The sequence below is a fragment of the Hyperolius riggenbachi genome, chromosome 2, assembly GCF_040937935.1.
Source record: "Hyperolius riggenbachi isolate aHypRig1 chromosome 2, aHypRig1.pri, whole genome shotgun sequence".
NCBI lineage: Eukaryota > Metazoa > Chordata > Amphibia > Anura > Hyperoliidae > Hyperolius > Hyperolius riggenbachi.
The window spans coordinates 289,888,230-289,907,330 of NC_090647.1; the positions used below are offsets into that span (position 1 = coordinate 289,888,230).

The following is a 19,101-nucleotide window of genomic DNA, read 5'->3' on the forward strand; positions in this document are numbered from 1 at the left end:
AATCACCTCCTGTCACCACCTGTCACCCCCTAGCACCTAGTGTGGGATCCTGATCACTCGGTCAAAACCTCAGATCCCCCTCAGACCCCCTTCCGATCACCTCCCCAGTGCATTGATTGCATCTATTCTCCCCTCTATTCACACCCTGAGACACCCATCAATCACCTCCAATCACCACCTGTCACCCCTAGCAATCCTATCCATCAGATCAGGCCCAAATCTGCCCCCTGCGGGCTTCTGATCACCCGGCCAAACCCTCAACCACCCCACCGCAGTGACAGATTTTTTTTCTGATCACTGCTGGTCTCTACCACTTAATTGTGGATGAGACCAACTGTTATGCCACAACCACCAATCCAAGAAGCTACCATGCCCAGCTTTTTCGGTGGAAACCACTCCAAGTTACAAACGTAACATTTTTTGGGGCCTTCTCCTTAACATAGGTCTAGTCAAAAAGAATGTATTGTGGTCTTATTGGTCTACGCACCCAATACATCACAAGCCCATGTTCTCTGCTGCCATGTCCAGGTCACGATTTGAGAACATCCTGTGCTTCCTGCACTTCAGTGCCAATACAACCTGTCATCTAAGAGGCCACCCTGCTTATGACGGGTTCCACAAAATTCGGCCCCTCATAGACCACCTGTCATCAAAATTTGCAGATGCTTATACCCCTGAACAGTCATTTTGAGGCATTTGGTTTCCAGACTACTCCTCACGGTTTTGGACCCCTAAAATGCCAGGGCAGTATAGGAACCCCACAAGTGACCCAATTTTATAAAGAAGACACCCCAAGGTATTCCGTTAGGTGTATGATGAGATCATAGAAGATTTTATTTGTTGTCACAAGTGGAAAATGACACTTTGTGAAAAAAAAAACAATAAAAATCAATTTCTAACTTGTGACAAAAAATAAAATCTTCTATGAACTCACCATACTCCTAACGGAATACCTTGGGGTGTTGTCTTTCTAAAATGGGGTCACTTGTGGAGTTCCTAAACTAACCTGGCATTTTAGGGGCCCTAAACCGTGAGGAGTAGTCTGGAAACCAAATGCCTCAAAATGACCTGTGAAATCATAAAGGTACTCATAGGACTTTGGGCCCCTTAGCGCACCTAGGCTGCAAAAAAGTGTCACACATGTGGTATCGCCGTACTCAGGAGAAGTAGTATAATGTGTTTTGGGTGTATTTTTACACATACCCATGCTGGGTGGGAGAAATATCTCTGTAAACGGACAATTGTGTGTAAAAAATAAAAAAAAATCTCATTTACAGAGATATTTTTCCCACCCAGCATGGGCATGTGTCAAAATACACCCCAAAACACATTATACTACTTCTCCTGAGTACGGCGATACCACATGTGTGACACAGTTTTGCAGCCTAGGTGCGCTAAGGGGCCCAACGTCCTATGAGCATCTTTAGGATTTTACAGGTCATTTTGAGGCATTTGGTTTCTAGACTGCTCCTCACGGTTTAGGGCCCTTAAAATGCCAGGGCAGTATAGCAACCCCACAAGTGACCCCATTTTAGAAAGAAGACACCCAAAGGTATTCCGTTAGGAGAATGGTGAGTTCATAGAAGATTTTATTTTTTGTACAACCAAGAGTGTATCATCAATTGTATATTAGTCAATTGGCACCTTAAGAATTTACCTTTAGCAATGCATCTCTACTGTGTTGCAGATATTACGCATTTGAACTCACCATAGAAGTACAGAGCAAAGATGCCTCCACTGGCTGCATTGCTGTGAAAAATAATCAAGACTTGATTGGATGAGCTCATGGTTGACCTTTTGGTTGAACTGCTAGTGAATACACCTAGCTGAGGATCTGTTTGGAAGATACCATCCCTGAAAAACAAGAAGATAAATACATAACCAATGTATCTATAAATATGTATTGCACTATCTTCTGTATAATGAATACAGAACAAGTCTACCATTCGTTCTACAGAAATTTTCATTGAAGATAACTCAGAGAAGCATATCAGTGTGATCAAGTGGTTGTTTTCTAGGTCTGCACTTGTCTAGTTGCCACCATGTTGATTATATGTCCTTCTGTTTCTTGTTTTGGCCTACACAGGAAGCAGAAGTGAAACATGATCACAGATCCATCACCTGATTAGACCGATCACATGCTTCACAAGAAGAGGAGAATTTCTACAGAAGAAGTTTATCATCTCTAGCAGTAAAGTTTCCACCCATAAGAAATTCCACAATTTACAGCCAAGCTATGAGGTGCAACCAGATCTGTTCTGACATGATAGACAGAACAAAAAACTCCTGAAAAACCTCAAGAGAAGCTGCATTAAGAGGACCTTCATTAAGCAGGGCACAATTTAAGGAAGCTATCACATAGCTATCCCCTCCCTAAACACCTAACACTAATCCCCCTCCCTAAGCAAGCCCCTTCCTAAACACCTAACACTAATCCCCCTCCCTAAGAAAGCCCCTTCCTAAACACCTAACCCTAATCCCCCTCCCTAAGCAAGCCCCTTCCTAAATACCTAACACTAATCCCCCTCCTTTAAGCAAGCCCCTTCCTAAACACCTAACACTAATCCCCCTCCCTAAGCAAGCCCCTTCCTAAACACCTAACACTAATCCCCCTCCCTAAGCAAGCCCCTTCTTAAACAAATAACACTAATCCCCCTCTAAAAGTAAACTTACTAAAATGGCTAGCACTAACCTTCCCTCAAATAGCATTCCCCTTTGTAAACATGTAAAGGTACGTCACCCATCGGGGATTGGGGCCTGATCCACTTGGACTACATCACTGTGCAAGGCTGCACAGACACGAGTCATCTGTGTAGCTGCCAATGCGTACTGTTGCTATACAGAGTGACGACAGAGTGGCAAGTGCATGACGTCATGTGGCTGGCAGGTGCATGGTGAGCACAAAGGAATCGGCCGATGCTGGGGGCAAGGCGATCCGCCGGGCTCACTTACGCATCGCGGGTTGGGGATAGGGATCAGGCGCCACTGTACACCCGTCTGATTATTGGCTGAGGCGGTTGTTATCAGTCACCTCAGCCAACTTTAGTCAAGCGTGTGTATGATGCTTAACACTAAACTCTCCTGCCTGACTAGTAATTATATCCTTGCCTGACCCTATTTCCTAACAATAACCCTTCTAACACTAATCTGGTGCTTGGCTATATAATAGCCAGACCTTGCCACCAGTTAATTTAGATATTGCTGATATACATACTGTATATAACTGAAACCGAAGTGTCCAATTTAATCCCCGGTTGCACCATAGCTGTCTTTGGTGCACCCTACAGCAATAATTAGTCACAAAGGGAAGAGTGGTTGCTATGTCAGCTGAAGAAAATGTTTCCAATCACAGCTGTCTTTACTCAGTCTGGACTCGGGAGGCATGACTAGGGCAGACAGTGAGTAGGTGTGTGACTATTCTTAAAGAGAATCTGTAATGTCAAAACGTACCCTGGGGGGTACTCACCTCGGGTGGGGGAAGCCTCAGGATCCTAATGAGGCTTCCCACGCCATCCTCCATCCCTCAAGGGTCTCGCTGCAGCCCTCCGTACAGCGGTGACGTCAATATTTACCTTCCCGGCTCCTGCGCAGGCCGCTCTGAAGGCTGTCAGCTCCGAAGTAGGCGGAAATACCCGATTGCCGTCGGGTCTGCTCTACTGCGCAGGTGCAAGTCTCCGGCGCCTGCGCAGTAGAGCGGACCCGACTGAGATCGGGTATTTCCGTCTACTTCGGAGCCGAAAGCAGCCACAGCGCCCCCGCTGGAGCCAGCAAAGGTAAATATTGAATTGACAGTCGGGTCTGTCACCGGACTGTTCAGAGGGCTGCAGTGAGACCCCCGTGGGACAGAGGACGGCGTGGGAAGCCTCATTAGGATCCCGAGGCTTCCCCCACCCGAGGCGAGTACCCCCCAGGGGATATTTTTGATGTTACAGTGTCTCTTTAAAGAGGATATAAGGATCTATTATTTGAAGCAGGAAATCTTTTACTTTTTTTTATCCAAAATCACCTAGACTGACACCAGAGGTATGAGCATGTTTTTCCTATACTGCTACAAAATATAGTGCTTGTTATTGGCTGGTAGAGTGAAGTCCCATTGTACATTCTGTAGTTATGTTTCTGGGTGGAATGGAGAGAACAGCAGAATTATAATGAAGCTAGCAGCCTTTTTTTGTGCAAGGGATATAAGGTTGAAATATAAAATAATAACACAAATATAAAAAATGTGTGTATTTTACACATTTCCATTTTTCTATTCATTTTGAAACATCGCATAAACCAGTTCAATCATCTTAACCTAGGGGTCTTATAAAACTTAATTTTTTATTTTTCCTAGTGAAGATGTTGTAAGTAGTTATAACTACAATAATACTGTATAAATAAAGTGGGGCTAAAGGCATACCCCTAACTCTTTGAGATGAGAAAGAGGGACACTTATGCCACACCCCTGATCACGCCCCCACTCAGACATACCATAAATATTGCATAAGAAAAATATGTTGTTTTATAATTTAAACCACACTGGTCCTTTCAATCCTGGTTTATTTTTCTTCATATTACCTTTTGAAAATAATTCATATATACATTTGCAGGATAGGAATAAAGTTTAGAGCCAAGTTCAGTAGAAAAATACATATATTTGCATAGATTTGTATATCAGTCTTGAAAGAGGGACAAATGAGGGAGAAAAAGGAACAAGGGAATTGGGTTCCCAAAGAGGGACAGTCCCTCCAAAATAGGGACAGTTGGGGACAATGATAAAGGCATCATTATAAATGTTTTTTTTCTGTACATCATTGGTTATTTTTCACTGTATGCATAAAACACCAACAAGCCATATTTTCAATATTTATGTGTGGCGAAGTGAAAAGACATAACTAAAGAAGTATAATAGCTTCATCCATCCCCCACCCCAAACAAGTACAATAAAAGTGCACTGAATGTAAGATGATATGGAGATACAATAAGAAGGAACTGCCTCCTTAACGCCGATAGGCGTCGGCAGGTCGAAGTGGTGTTACCAAGGAAACGGCCACTCGTTCAAGCGGCCCTTCCAGGTCAGTTCACTGAGGGTGTCTCCGTGAACAGTCTGCCGATCGCGGCTCGCAGGCTAAATGTAAACACGCGGGGAAGAAATCCCCGCTGTTTACATCATATGGCGCTGCTGCAGCATCTGATAGGCTGAAGCCTATCCTAGACGGCGCAGGGTGGATATCCGTCCTGTGCAGCCCATAGCCTGCGGGAGAAGCAGGTAAGGGCAGAGAGGGCGGAAATCGCTGTGGAGGGGGGCTTTGAGGAGCCCCCCCCCCCCGCTAAGCAGAAATAGCCGGCGGCGATCAGACCCCCCCAGCAGGACATCCCCTAGTGGGGAAAAAAGAGGGGAAGTCTGGTCGCACTGGCTAAATCCTGATCGGTGCTGCGGGCTGGAGAGCCGACGCAGCACCGATCATAGCAAAATCCCCTGGTCCTTAAGTGGTTAAACTCCAGCTTCTCTCATTGGTATGCATTGGCTTAGCCACAAACGTCAACAATGTTGTGATATTAAGTTACAAAAAGGCTTTGTGCAGCTTTATAGTCACAGGCTGCTGCCATACAACATACAAAGTGGTGAAGTGGCAAAAATCACAGAGTGATGTTACTGTATTTATCAACCCCATTGAAAACAGGTGAAGCCAGTGTAGTCCCTGCAAAGTACAGAAGAGTAGCAGCCATTTAAAATGCTTTATTTTAAATGCTTTTATAGAAAGACCCCTAAGTCTGAGGTATCTTGTTTGCACTTCAAAGGATAACATGCTCTTTAAAAGCAATGAGTTCCCTGTAATGTGCCTCTATTGACAGTAAAGATGACATTAAATCTCGCTAGAAATCTCTAAAAACAGTAACTCTTGCTATTTTGACACAAAGAATGTTTCACATTTCACATACATTCACATTTTATTTATTTCCACCGATTTACTGAGGAAAGTTCACATATTAAACATGAAATATGAAATATTTGCAAATACTTCATCAGAATTCAGGAAAGCTGCTGTATTACTTCCAGTGAGAACAAGATAATGGCCTCAATTCACTAAGCTTATCTCCTGTCTTTAATAACGTTTCTAGAGTTATCACTATGGTGACGAGGCATGTAGTATTCAGGAAGCATTTTACCTCAGGCAAACCTAAAGTTAACTCTTCTGTCTTTAAGTTAACTCTTCAATCCTTAAAGAGACTCTGAAGCGAATTTGTTTTGCTATATTTACCTTAGCATTCGCTTCAGAAGTCTCAACAGCGCTAAACCGCTGCATCCCCGCTGAAAAACAAGGGCTGCAGACCCCCCAAATCCCCAGGCAAACATCCACGACCAACTTGGTTGTGGATTGTGCTGCCCTGAGAGGCTGAGCTATTCGCTGTAGCTCCATCTCTCCTGCGGATCACCGCCTCTCACCCGCCCCTCTCTGTGAAGGAAGAGTGAGAGAGGCGGAGAGGGGTGGCGATTGATGGCAGGAAAGGCAGAGCTACAGCAGAGAGCTCTGCCCCTTCCAGGAAGCCCCGTCCATAGCCCCCCCCCCCCCCAGGGATTTGGGGGGTCTGCAGCCCTCGTATTTCACCGGGAATGTGGCGGATTGCGTCTGATGAGAGTTCTGAAGTGAATGCTAAGGTCAATTTAGCAATTATTTTTCGCTTCACACTTCTAAAAGTTAAAGACAGGCTGTTAAAGGGAACCTAAACTGAGAAGGATATGGATGTTTCCTTTTAAACAATACCAGTTGCCTGGTAGTCCTGCTGATCTCTTTGCTGCAATAGTGGCTAATTACACACCTGAAACAAGCATGCAGCTAATCCAGTCTGACTTCAGTCAGAGCACCTGATCTGCATGCTTATTCAGGGGCTGTGGCTGAAAGTTTTAGAGACACAGGATCAGCAGGAGAGTCAGGCAACTGGTATTATTTTAAAAGGAAAAATACATGTCCTCAGTTTAGGTTCCCTTTAATTAACTGCGTGTGAAAATAACTACAGAGGAGGTAACTTAACTACAGAGGAGGTAACTTAACCACTTTACCCCCAGCGATACGAATTTCTCCGCCCCTTTTTTCCCTCCTAAAAAACCAGGGACGGAGAAATCCGTACCTTCCGCGCTACCGCCGCTGTCCGCGCTCCCGCCGATGTCCGCGCTCCCGCCGCTCGTGCGCGCGCACCCGCCGCTCGTGCACGCCGCTGCCCGCTCGCCCGGAGATCAATGAACGGGAAAATCCATTCCCGTTCGTTGATCTAGCCCCCGCAATGATCTGCTGCTTCTTTCAGAAACAGCGAGATCATTGTGCGTCTCCCAGCCTCCTACTGCTTCCTGTAAGCATCCTTCCGGACGCTTACAGGTCGCATGTAAACAAACACTCTGTGGCCATCTTGTGGCCAAATAGTAAACTACACCCTAAAAGCATTTTACATATACAAACATTACATTTACACAATAAATTAACTCATTACCTCCCACACTCCCCAATTTTTATTTTTTTTTTGTAATTAAAAAAAAAAAAATACAATAAAAAAAAAACATAAATAGTTACCTTAGGGACTGAACTTTTTAAATATTTATGTCAAGAGGGTATAACACTGTTACTTTATAAACTGCGGGCTTGTAATTAGGGATGGATGCAAAACTGAAAAAAATGCACCTTTATTTCCAAATAAAATATTGTCGCCAAACATTGTGATAGGGACATAATTTAAATGGTTTTATAACCGGGACAAATGGGTTAATACATTTCATGGGTTTTAATTACAGTAGCATGCTTTATTTAAAAACTATAATGGCCGAAAACTGAAAAATAATAATTTTTTCCCACATTTTTTCCTATTTCCCCATTAAAACACATTTAGAATAAAATAATTCTTGGCATAATGTCCCACCTAAAGAAAGCCTAATTGGTGGCAAAAAAACCAAGATATAGTTCATTTCATTGGGATAAGTAATAATAAAGTTATAGACGAATGAATGGAAGGAGCGCTGAAAGGTGAAAATTGCTCTGGTGGTCAGGGGGTAAAACCCCTCAGTGGTGAAGTGGTTAAGGAATGAAGAGATAAGATAAATCTCTCACTGTGGAGGTAAGTTTTCTCTTGCCTTATTATCTCCAGCATGATCTTACTGAATTGAGGCCAATATATGGTGTTACTGGACACTTTTCAGGTTCCCCTTATAAGGAAACGCTATTATAGTTACAGGGCTAGAGGCTTTTTAAGGACACTTCCCCATTAAGATGCAATTAGTAGAGTATCTGGGCACATTACATCAATTGCAGCTAAACGCACAGTGCAGTAAGCACCAAGAAAGGGACCAAGCCAGTGAACAACAAGGAGGTGCAGAGCTGGTCCTGCACTGCAAGTTCATCATGTTGAGGCATGAAGGTCCTTGGTCTTTTAATGGAATTAATAATTCATTAGAATGTAGTAAATCATTCAGGATACCCACCTTTATGGTCATTTTTGGCATCAGAAACACTTCCTATATCTATGTATTGCTTAATATTGGCATATAGTAATCAGTCTGTGACTGTAAAGGCATGCCATGTCTTTGATGAGAAGAATAAAGCACAGCTTGTTTTTGTTTGATTATGATTTAGCCTATCTGCCTTCCAGTATTTCTCCAGTGAGCATGTCCAAGAACCAAGAACTGTATACTGTCGGCTAACAGTGAGTCTGGATTTATTTGTTGTGTTGCTACTTCCCATACCTCTTCTTCACAGAGTGCTAAGTTGTATTTTCCTTTTGTTTGATATGGTATGTAGCCCTGCCCTCCCAGTGATGTCAAAGCCTAGGCTGTTTAGCTGTGCAGAATTCAAAATGTAGCTATGCAGAAGGCGTTTCACTAATTATTCTGATTATTTTCAGCTTCTTAAGGTTAGGAAGGTAAACTAATGTAAAACTGCATATAAGCAGCACTGGGTGCATGCGTGCCTATTATTATTTAGTATTTATAAAGTGCTGTACAGAGTATATTGTCTTGTCTGTCCCTCAGGGTGCTCACAATCTAATCCCTACCAAAGTCTATGTATGTATGGTGTAGTGTATGTATCGTAGTATAGGGCCAATTTAGGGGGAAGCCAATTAATTTATTTGTATGTTTTTGAAATGTGGGAGGAAAACAGAGTGCCCAGAGGAAACCCACACAGACACGAGGAGCACATACAAACTCTGACTGGGATTCAAACTGGGACCCAGCACTGCAAGGCAAGAGTGCTAACCACTACGCCACTGTGCTGCCTATGGGCTTAGACCATTTGACATAGTGTCAGGAGGAAATACAGAAGTTTCCAGCTGCTATTGCAAACAGAAAAGTGACACAAGTAACAAGTGCTTTACATCAGAAGAAAGCTTCTGCACATTTCAAATACATTAAAGCGGACCCAAATCAAACATTTTTTTAATTCAAAATATTTAGTTGCTCCACTCTGACACATTCAAAGATAAATAAACACTCCTTCAAGCCTATGAGCATTTCAGTGCATGCTTTTCACCCTTTTCTTTTCATAACTAGGGTTATACAGGTGGCAGCCATTACTTCTGAACTTAGTAGGAGGTTTTAGATCATGGGTGTGTTTGTCATCAGCTACCCTCCCTCACAGGGGCGTCATCTATGTGAAATCTCACACAAGCTGAGATCACCTCCCCTGTGACATCATCAGTAGCAGCCTGTGTTTTGTTTTTTATCTCCTCCACCAGTCTCCTGGATTCTGTCCCGGCAATATAATGTAAAATATTTTATATTTGTCATCGTGCAGCTGAAAAAAGGCTGCTATTTATTATTATAACTTAGTAAATAGATTTTATTTCTGCAATCTTGTATTTTTAATTTGGGTCCACTTTAATCCTAGCTTTTTCTTAATTGTCTATCTGGGAGTTGCCGCCCATGTGGTAGATAAGGCATGTCTAGAGAAGCACTGTGTTTGTGGTATTTTGTTTGATTTCTGCAGCAGGCTGATGCAATGCTGGTTTCCATGTGGTTCATTCACAAAAGATCATTAAAATGCTGTGCGCAAACAGTGCTCAGCAATTTTACTAGTACATACAGCAGTTAAGTAATGCACATGGCACAAATAGTGCAATTGGCATTGCCTAGATAATACATGTGTTGCTAGTTTAACTCACATTATGCTACTTGCATAATGCTTGTTGCACTAGAAATGCATACATTACCTAGGTAACGTGAATAGCGCTATTTCCACTTATGGAACTTGTAAATACGGGTAAAAATGCTATGTGCTGTCTGTGCATTATAATGACCTTTAGTGAATCAACCCCCATGTTCCTATGTGGAGTCATAGGCAGCCTCCATTTGAGCATCTGGCATATTTGTTAGGGCATGTCCACAGAGTCACAGTGTTTGTGATTTTAAAAGCAGCAAAATACATCATTTTTTTATTCTTACAAATGCGATAGAAAAATAAAACCCAGAATATCAGTCATTGTTACAGTCAAGTAGCACCTCCTATTATAGACAAAATCCTAAAGGGACTCCGAGCAGTGCAGTAACTATGGAAAGATGCATACCATTTCGAAGCTCTCTTTCTCCTCTTTCCAACAATATATAAACCGCTACCCTTCGCCTTTTAGTTTTCGCTATTTTCACGATCGAAATTGCAGCAAATGCGAGGAGAAAGAGAGCTTCAAAATGGTATGCATCTTTCCATAGTTACTTGTATTACACAGGACAACTTTTCCCCAAAGTCAGCAGCTCCATTCAGCTGCCGACTTTGGAGAAAAGTCTCCATGTGTAAAACAAACAACTATGGAAAGATGCATACTGTTTTGAAGCTCTCTTTCTCATCTTTCCCACGACACATAAACCGCCGCCCTAAGCCTTTTAGTTTTTGATATTTTCAGCCGCGAATTCGATCACGAATATAGTGAAAACTAAAAGGCGTAGGGCAACGGTTTATATATCGTTGGAAAGAGGAGAAAAAGAGCTTCAAAATGGTATGCATCTTTCCATAGTTACTGCACTGCTCGGAGTCCCTTAAGTATATTATATATGTTTATTTATTCAGAGTTTTAATATAGACTGTAGTTTACATTTGCTATTACTGATACTAATCCACGTTCCAAAGTATTGAGCAATATAGTGAACCACTAGCTTTTAGCCTAGCCTTGCTGTGTACAGAGCCCCAGTAGCACCCTGGTAGCAGAATCCTTCTACAGAAATGTACTTAAGACATTTAAAACACTTTTATTATGAACAACCAGATGAATGAACCATGTAGCAAGAGCTCACAAAAAACGATATTGTATAGAAGTAGGAGCTGAATACTACTATACACAGAGTGAAATAAGAGGAGTGTGCATTAGAGAGAGAAGGAGAGGCATTCCTGGCAGAAATGAGATTCTGAGATGTACAATATTCCTCAGGTCAGAGACACTGACAGTTTCTGAAAACTGAGCAATTTGTCAGTGTCAAGCAAGTCTCCCCTCCCGGCCTCCTCCTGTCCTATCCTCACTATCCAGGCCTCTAGTCCTCTCATCGGGGACACTTTGACAGTGTCCCCATCCTTTCCAATTAACTTCACTTGTTCTTTAAATTAGTGTTAACGAGCTGTTCTGACACTCTCCATCAGCAACCTCAAGGCTCGTCCGACCTTCATTGGGGAGAAACATGCAAATATTTATCAGGTAGGATAAGGTGCGGCTTAGCAGAATACTAGATAAAAGTAATCAAACAGGTGGTAAACACAAGCTAGATTTATGCAAAGAAAGATAATTAAAGCTTATTAAAATGTTTGTCAAGGACTGAAAGTCTGATGTTTGGAAATTTTTCTTGTTACTTATTATGCAAGTGAGGCCACTGTAGCATTTAACAGAAATAGATTTGTAGATTAATAAACACAGGCACTGTTAGAGACTTTTTTTTATTAATCTTAATATCAATGAAGTCCTCACACATTTTATGTTCACAGAGATACAGCACTGAAGAGAATGCATCTGAGATATCACTTTACAATTATTGTATTTAATGGCCAAATAAAGAACTTTGAACAGGCTGAATAAATGTTTGAACAACAAGGAGTTTGGTATATGTACTTGTGAATAATGAAAGTTATATAGACAGGGATAGTGATGAATGAGCTTGCCCAGGATCAGTTTACCTTCTGTTTGCAAATTTTTTGGTAGGAGTCCCAGAGAACTCCATTGATTTTTATTTTTTTTATAGAAGGCTAACTTTCATTCAGATCTCTTTTTCCATTTTTAGGGCAAAAAAGTAAACACATCTCTAAGAGAAATATGAAGAGCCAGGCACACATGCATAAAAAAAGACACATGTAAAAAAGGGTGCAGGGGATTACCGGTAGTAGAATATCGCTACAATTAGCGATATTCCACTGCTGAATTCCGATAATGATTATCAATATTTCACTATGGCTAAACCTAACCTTACCCCTACACATAACCCTCCCCTGGTGGTGCCTAACCCTAAGACCCCCGCCCCCAGTGGTACCTAACCCTAAGACCCCCCCTGGTGATGCCTAACCCTTAGACCCCTTCCCTGCTGCCCAACTAACTCCTGTGAACCCCTAAACCTTCCCCCACACCTTAATTCACTCTCTGTCGCATAATCAGGCACCTCCCAGCACTGAAATTCACCACCGTAGCCCCATATTGCGGCCATTGTAAAAGACGCAACATGCGGCAAAGAAGGTAAATTTGGGCACCAGGAGGCACTCAATAGTGGGAGCTGGCGTGCACCCAAATTTTCGTGTTTTGCTGCAAATAATAGCTTATACAATAGGTGCCTATGGCGGCACCTTTTGTTGGTGTTAATGGCAAAAATATCCAATGTTTCAAGTGCATTGTGTTTCACCTGCAATGTATTGTATCTGTGTGTTCAGCTGTTTGTGCAACTTGGCATTGTGGCCAATCGGCATTCAGAAAGGAATGACCAGCATTATGTTTAAGCCATGTAGCCTACCTGTAGGTAAAATATTCTTCATTCATGATTTAGCTATTCTAAATAATCTCCTATGAAACTAAACAGTAAAGTCTCATAGACCTTCCTTGGTGGCAGGTTGAGGCTGACTCTGCTAAGAATTTACATGTACAGCCTCCCTGATGCATTACTGATAGAGCTAAAGTACTGGATTCTCTTGGCCGAGCACATTGTTCTCCTCCTCCTGCTCATCCCCTCTCCATAGCAACAGAAATAATCATGAGGCTATAGCCTCGCAACACATCTGTACAGCACTCGCAATGCACCTGTACAGCACCTGAACTGTTGCTGAGGGATAGAGTACAGATCCCTGCAGTAACATTCTTCTTGTGTATGTACTTGCCTTTATGCTGTGCTTAGAGTTGTAGAAGACAATATTTTTATAAAATCAGTAGCTGCTATTTTTTTTAAATAACATTCCCAGTGCTGCTCTGGGCTGCCTCACAAAAACAGCAAGCAACATAAGCAGCCCAACTTCAACCACACACACAAAAAAGTTTCACGCTGCAAGTAAAAATATACAGTATAGGTAAGCATTTTTTCACTGTATGGAAGGGTGTGAGTAAAAAACACAAACATATTGTATATATTTTTACTTGCAGTAAACTATAACGGCTCATTCACATCTAGGGCGTTTTCAGCCTTTTTTTTAAAGTGTAGGCGATTTTGAAAATCGCCCTCAAAATGCTTGTGCTTCCCTATAAGAGAGTTCAGATCTGAGCGGTTCGTTTCCGATCTGCTCAGCAAAGCGGTGCCTGTACCATTTTTGAGGCGATTTTGCCTCAATGGAAGGTGTAGGAAAAACGCAAAACGCTCACAAAATTGATTTGTGCAGTGATTGCTTTCGCGTTTTTAACCACTTAGCAACTTCTGCCACGCTTTTCTACATCCTTGTTTATAAACACCTATAAACACATGTAAATATTTGGTTACAAAAATACACCATTATTCACTTACCATAGAAAAATTAAATACATTTTCATTATTTTTGAAACTCCTTCACCCCTAACCCCCACAAAAATATTATCGCCATACTTTGTACTAGGGACACAATTTAAACATTACAATAACCGGGACAAATGGTCAAATAAAATATGTCTGTTTTATCTACAATAGCACATTTAGGGCTTGATTTACTAAGAGGTGCTAACCTACTTAGCACATCTAAAGTCTTAAGGCGCGCTAACCAGGGTGCTAAGTAGGTTAGCACCAGTTTTCTCAATCAGATCATGCGCTAAGTACCGCGCGCAAAGTTTTGCGTGCGCAAAGTCCTATGCGCGCGCTAAGTCCCATAGGCTTTAGTGGGCACTTCGCGTGGAGCGCCCTGCCCAAAGTTTTGCGCGCTGTACTTTGCGCACGATCACTACTTCTCACATTTCAACTGAGTTTAGACGTGCTAAGGGCCAGTGCTAAAGTTAGCACCGTTTTGTAAATCAAGCCCTTTATCTTTAAACTACAATGGCTGACAGCTGTGAAATTGTGATACTTTTCATTTTTTTCTTCTTCTTTTTCAAATGCATATAAAATAATATCATTCTTAGCATAAAGTACTGCCCAAAAAAAGCCTAGCTTTTTCAGCACAAAAATAATGTATAGATCATTTCAGTGTAATTAATTAGTGATAAAGTTATTACCGAATGAAAGAGAAGAGCTTTTGAAGGGGAAAAAACCTGTGGTAGAGAAGTGGTTAAGAATAAATACATTGTATTTATTCTTTTCCGGGTCAAAGAGTTCACTTCCTGACTTTCCTGACTTGCATGCTTAGAAAAGCACTTAAAAAAACAGTGCGCAGTAGAGCTTGGTTAAAAAAATTGCGGACAAAATGTTAGTTTTCATCTAAATTTTCAATTTTAGATGTGAACAAGTCTTCATTCCATTTTAAGGCCACGGGGGCATCAGGAAAATGTTTTTTTCTTTAGAGATTGGAATATCGAGAAGTAAAAAAATTGTACAAATGTATATAATGTACAAATGTATATAATAAAATGTAATTTAAATTGTTTTACCACCTCATTTAAAAAAAGGTGGGTTACCACTAAGGCAACCACTCTATTAGCAGATGGGGATCATGAACCTGTCCCCACTCAGGTTAAGAAGTTGCACTCTGTAGATCGAAAAAAAAAATGGGCAACACTCCTCCAACCAGGGTGGACTCGATATTAATATAACAAAGGCACCAACAGTTTGTTGGCTTGGCCATGTATATTAGTCCTCTTGCACACTGCAAATCACAAATATGATTTCTGACAAAAGAAAAAAAAGGCAGAAAAAATGCAGCATGCAGGACCGATTTAAAATCATAAATTGGAACCAAATGTAGTGTGCAAGAGGTCTTATTGCAATCTATATGTTCACTCTACCGATAATTCAAGGTGATTGACACTAGACTTAATATATTTACTATAAGTAGTATATACTTATCAGTGTTTGTAAACCAATTTTAGAGCTGTTTACACTGCTGAACTCCATTTTGTTTGTATGGCCATATGCTTTACTGAATGCATTCTTAAAGCGGGAGTGTCACCATAAAAATCAAATTTCAACAGCAACTGGTCTGAGTGTATTAAGTGATAAAGATGCTAATCCTGCATTCAAAACTTTCAAAATTGTTCTGCTGTTATGATTTGGAGTTATCACATACTTAAGGAGCACTGGCCCTTTAGTAGTCAGTGCCACACAGTTGCATGCTGGGAGCTCTTTTTATCTATAATATATTCCTCCTCTTCCCTTTATTTCCCTGCCATTCTGAAACACGATCCACTGCTCACTTGTGTTTACAAGCAAGGCTGAGGAGAAAAAAGTAAAGGGCAGAAATGACATCAGGATTTAGCCTAAACTGTGGGCAAAAGACATGGCCCCCACCAGCAACAGAATTCTCTTCATTTACTATATAACATTCACTGAAATCAAAACGTGGACAGTACAATACATGTGTTAAGTAAGTATATCAAGTAGTTATCTACTTATATATGTGTTTTTTCCCCTGGCTTAGTATGGCTAATCCTACTGTTTTCAGCCAGTTGTTTGTGCCTCTCAGTTACTCCCTAATCTGCCTGAGGAAGTGGGTTACACATGAGAAATGCGTTGCAATTTTGAGTATACAATAAAGCTAATTTTTAAAAAACAACTTTATCGAGTCATCTATGGGGAAGGTAAGTCCTCCACTACCTTCCTTTTTAAACTGGTTTTAATATATTTTAACCTATTTTGGCACCTCTCTCTGAAAGAACTAGCTATAGATGTGAGCAAAACAATAAAAATTTCTCATATTTGCCAATGGGGTACTTTAAAAAATATTACAAATCTTGGGCACTATTTCTAGAATTTTAAATGATTCCACTACTACTCCCTAACCTGGTTCAGGAAGAGAGGGACCAATTGTACAGTATATTCATAACCTAATAATTGAATCCTAGACCAAGCTAAAACTGAATAATAACTGAGACCTTTAAACCAAGACCAATGATGCAGTGCACTGAAGTTAGGAAGTAACTATGGCCAGGCATGTTGGATATTTTTCTTTCTAAATGTAGTTAATTTTGAAAATGAAGACAACAGACTATCCATCATTGTTTAGAAAGTTTACAGTGCCGAGCAGAATACTGAGCAAACTAATGACTATATTTATATAATTTAAATATATAGAAATGTAGGTTCTTCTTGTTATTATTATTATTACATATAGTTTTTAATAAAATATATTTAAATATATAGAAATGTAGGTTCTTCTTGTTATTATTATTATTACATATAGTTTTTAATAAAATATTTTTGACAACTTCAGCAGCACTTTACAGAGTATATAGTCACGTCACTAACTGCCTTCAAGGAGCTTACAATTTGATCCCTACCATAAGCTATGGCCAATTTTAGGAGGAACCAATTTTCTTGGCAGAATATTTTTGGGATGTGGTAGGATGGGGCAGCAGGGTGGCGTAGTGGTTATCGCTCTCGCCTTGCAGCGCTGGGTCTCTGGTTCAAATCCCAGCCAGGTCAAAATTTGCAAGGAGTCTGTATGTTCTCCCTCTGTCTGTGTGGGTTTCCTCCGGGCACTCCGGTTTCCTCCCGCATCCCAAAAACATACAGATAAGTTAATTGGGTTCCCCCTAAATTGGCCCTAGACTATGGTACATGCACTACATGATACACACATAGATGACTATGGTAGGGACTAGATTTTGAACCCCTCTGAGGGCCAGTTAGAGACAAGACAATATACTATGTACAGCGCTGTGTAATATGTCAGCGCTATCTAATTACTTATATAAATAAAACAAAAAAATAAATAAGTGATATGTATGAAGGAAACCCAAGAAAACACGAGACGAACATACTATATAAACATCATGGAGATAGTGACTGATATCTACTACACAACAGTTCTGTCACTATCACTTTATTAATTTTAACCTGTAGGGCTTTATGCATAACATTGGATTGTGGAGTTTCACTTTTTTTATGTAAATCTGTTAAAGAGAGGGTCACCATGTTTTATCTGATTGGTTATTAGCAATGTGCATCATCAGTTTATTCTAAACTGAATTCTCAAAATAAAGCACTGTTTATTGAAAAACATATTTTCATCTTAATTCTAATGTTCATTACCAAACTGTACTATCTTTAAACCAAAAGCCACAATATCTTATTTATCTTTGTAGGGTTTTGTGTATAAGAAGATTCAGAGCATTGTAACATTCCCACTAACTCATTTTCTAGCTGAGAGGCTGAATGTCTCATATGGAAATCTGTTGCATTCAACACATTCCTCAATCAAAATTAAAATGTGTCCCATTGTGTCCTTAAATTGGTGTCTCTGGTATCTTTCTCAGAGTAGGCTTTTACTTGGTCAGGGTCCTATCTAGGATGGTAAAGAAGAATACCTTGAAACTGTTTATCTTGCAACAGCAAGGCTGAAGATTGTTCTGCCCAATGAGAAACAGCAGTGATGTGAGTGTTGTAAAAGACAGCTGGGCAGAATGACTATTTCATCCATTCTCAAACTTGTACATATTTGTAAAGAAGAAGATGTGTGTCTACAAGACAATGTAAAGACATAAATGTCTTAAAATAGTTAGTTTTAAGTGGAACAATGCAGCTTTCATGTGTTTGTCCATCTTATCTTGTTTGACAAAGAGACCAACAGTGAAAGAGGATCTTGGCTCTGTTCCCACTAGAGCGGAGAATGGACATTTTTTTTCCATGGTCTGCTCATTGCTAATCAGAGAGTAAATGGCTTCTATACATAGGAGCCGTTCACACTTGTCATGCTGCAACTGATCCGCGGGATCTATGGCAGTAAGTGGACCGCACTTCTGTGCAGGATGGGATATCTCAGGCCAGGCGGATGTATTCCCCCATATAGCTTATAGGGGAGCATATCTGCCGCGGGATTCGGCTGGATCAATGCAGAGCTGATGTTATACTGTCCACTACCGCTGACCGCATGTGATGCGGAAGTGTAGTGGGAACAGAGCCTTAAGGTGGCCATACGCCATACAATTAAAATATCCAATTTTCCACCAATTCGATAATTTCAATCAGTTGTCCCGAAAAATTGTGAGCTTTTCTTTGTTTTTGATCGATAAATCCGATCGAAATTCCCATATTTAAATTTTTGGAGATTGGACTTGTTGGAAATTTCAGAACACCTTTATCAAGAACTGTATGGTGTGTAACAAATTGTCAGTTACTTGATGTACAGTTCCAATCAATTTTTTCTGAGCTTTCAATTATTTTATTCATGGTTGGGGTAAAATTGAACATAGGTGTGCAGTACATTGGTCAGATTTATGAATTGTTACAATCAGTCAGAAAAATTGATTGCTATTCTTGAATTGAATAGATATTTAAAAAAATAATGTATATGGTGTGTGGCCACCTTTACTGTACAGCTTCAGTTACAGGAAAGTCTAATGATCTGTTAATACAGCATTACAGTATCAACCCGAAAATAACATGTATGTTGGACCCTTGGCGGCTGTAGTCTGGGAGTGTGCCCATGAATCGTATGGGTGATATGGAGACCTACAATATCAGGTTCATGTAGTTTCATGAATAAAAAAATATATATTTTAAAGGAAAGCTTTCCAACTAATAAATTCCATCATCAACAACATATTGAGCCACAGATTGTAAGATAAATCAAA

General features: G+C 40.6%; 1 protein-coding gene across 5 annotated transcripts in view; it reads right to left on the minus strand.

Annotated features, from left to right (window-relative positions):
• Positions 1 to 19,101, minus strand: part of CSMD2 (CUB and Sushi multiple domains 2) — a 1,291,405-nt gene that overhangs the window by 115,792 nt on the left and 1,156,512 nt on the right. For all 5 annotated transcript variants that reach the window (XM_068268938.1, XM_068268934.1, XM_068268936.1 and 2 more), the window contains one exon: positions 1,709 to 1,854. In XM_068268938.1, coding sequence (XP_068125039.1) covers positions 1,709 to 1,854 — 146 coding nt within the window. The remainder of the gene's footprint in view (positions 1 to 1,708; positions 1,855 to 19,101) is intronic.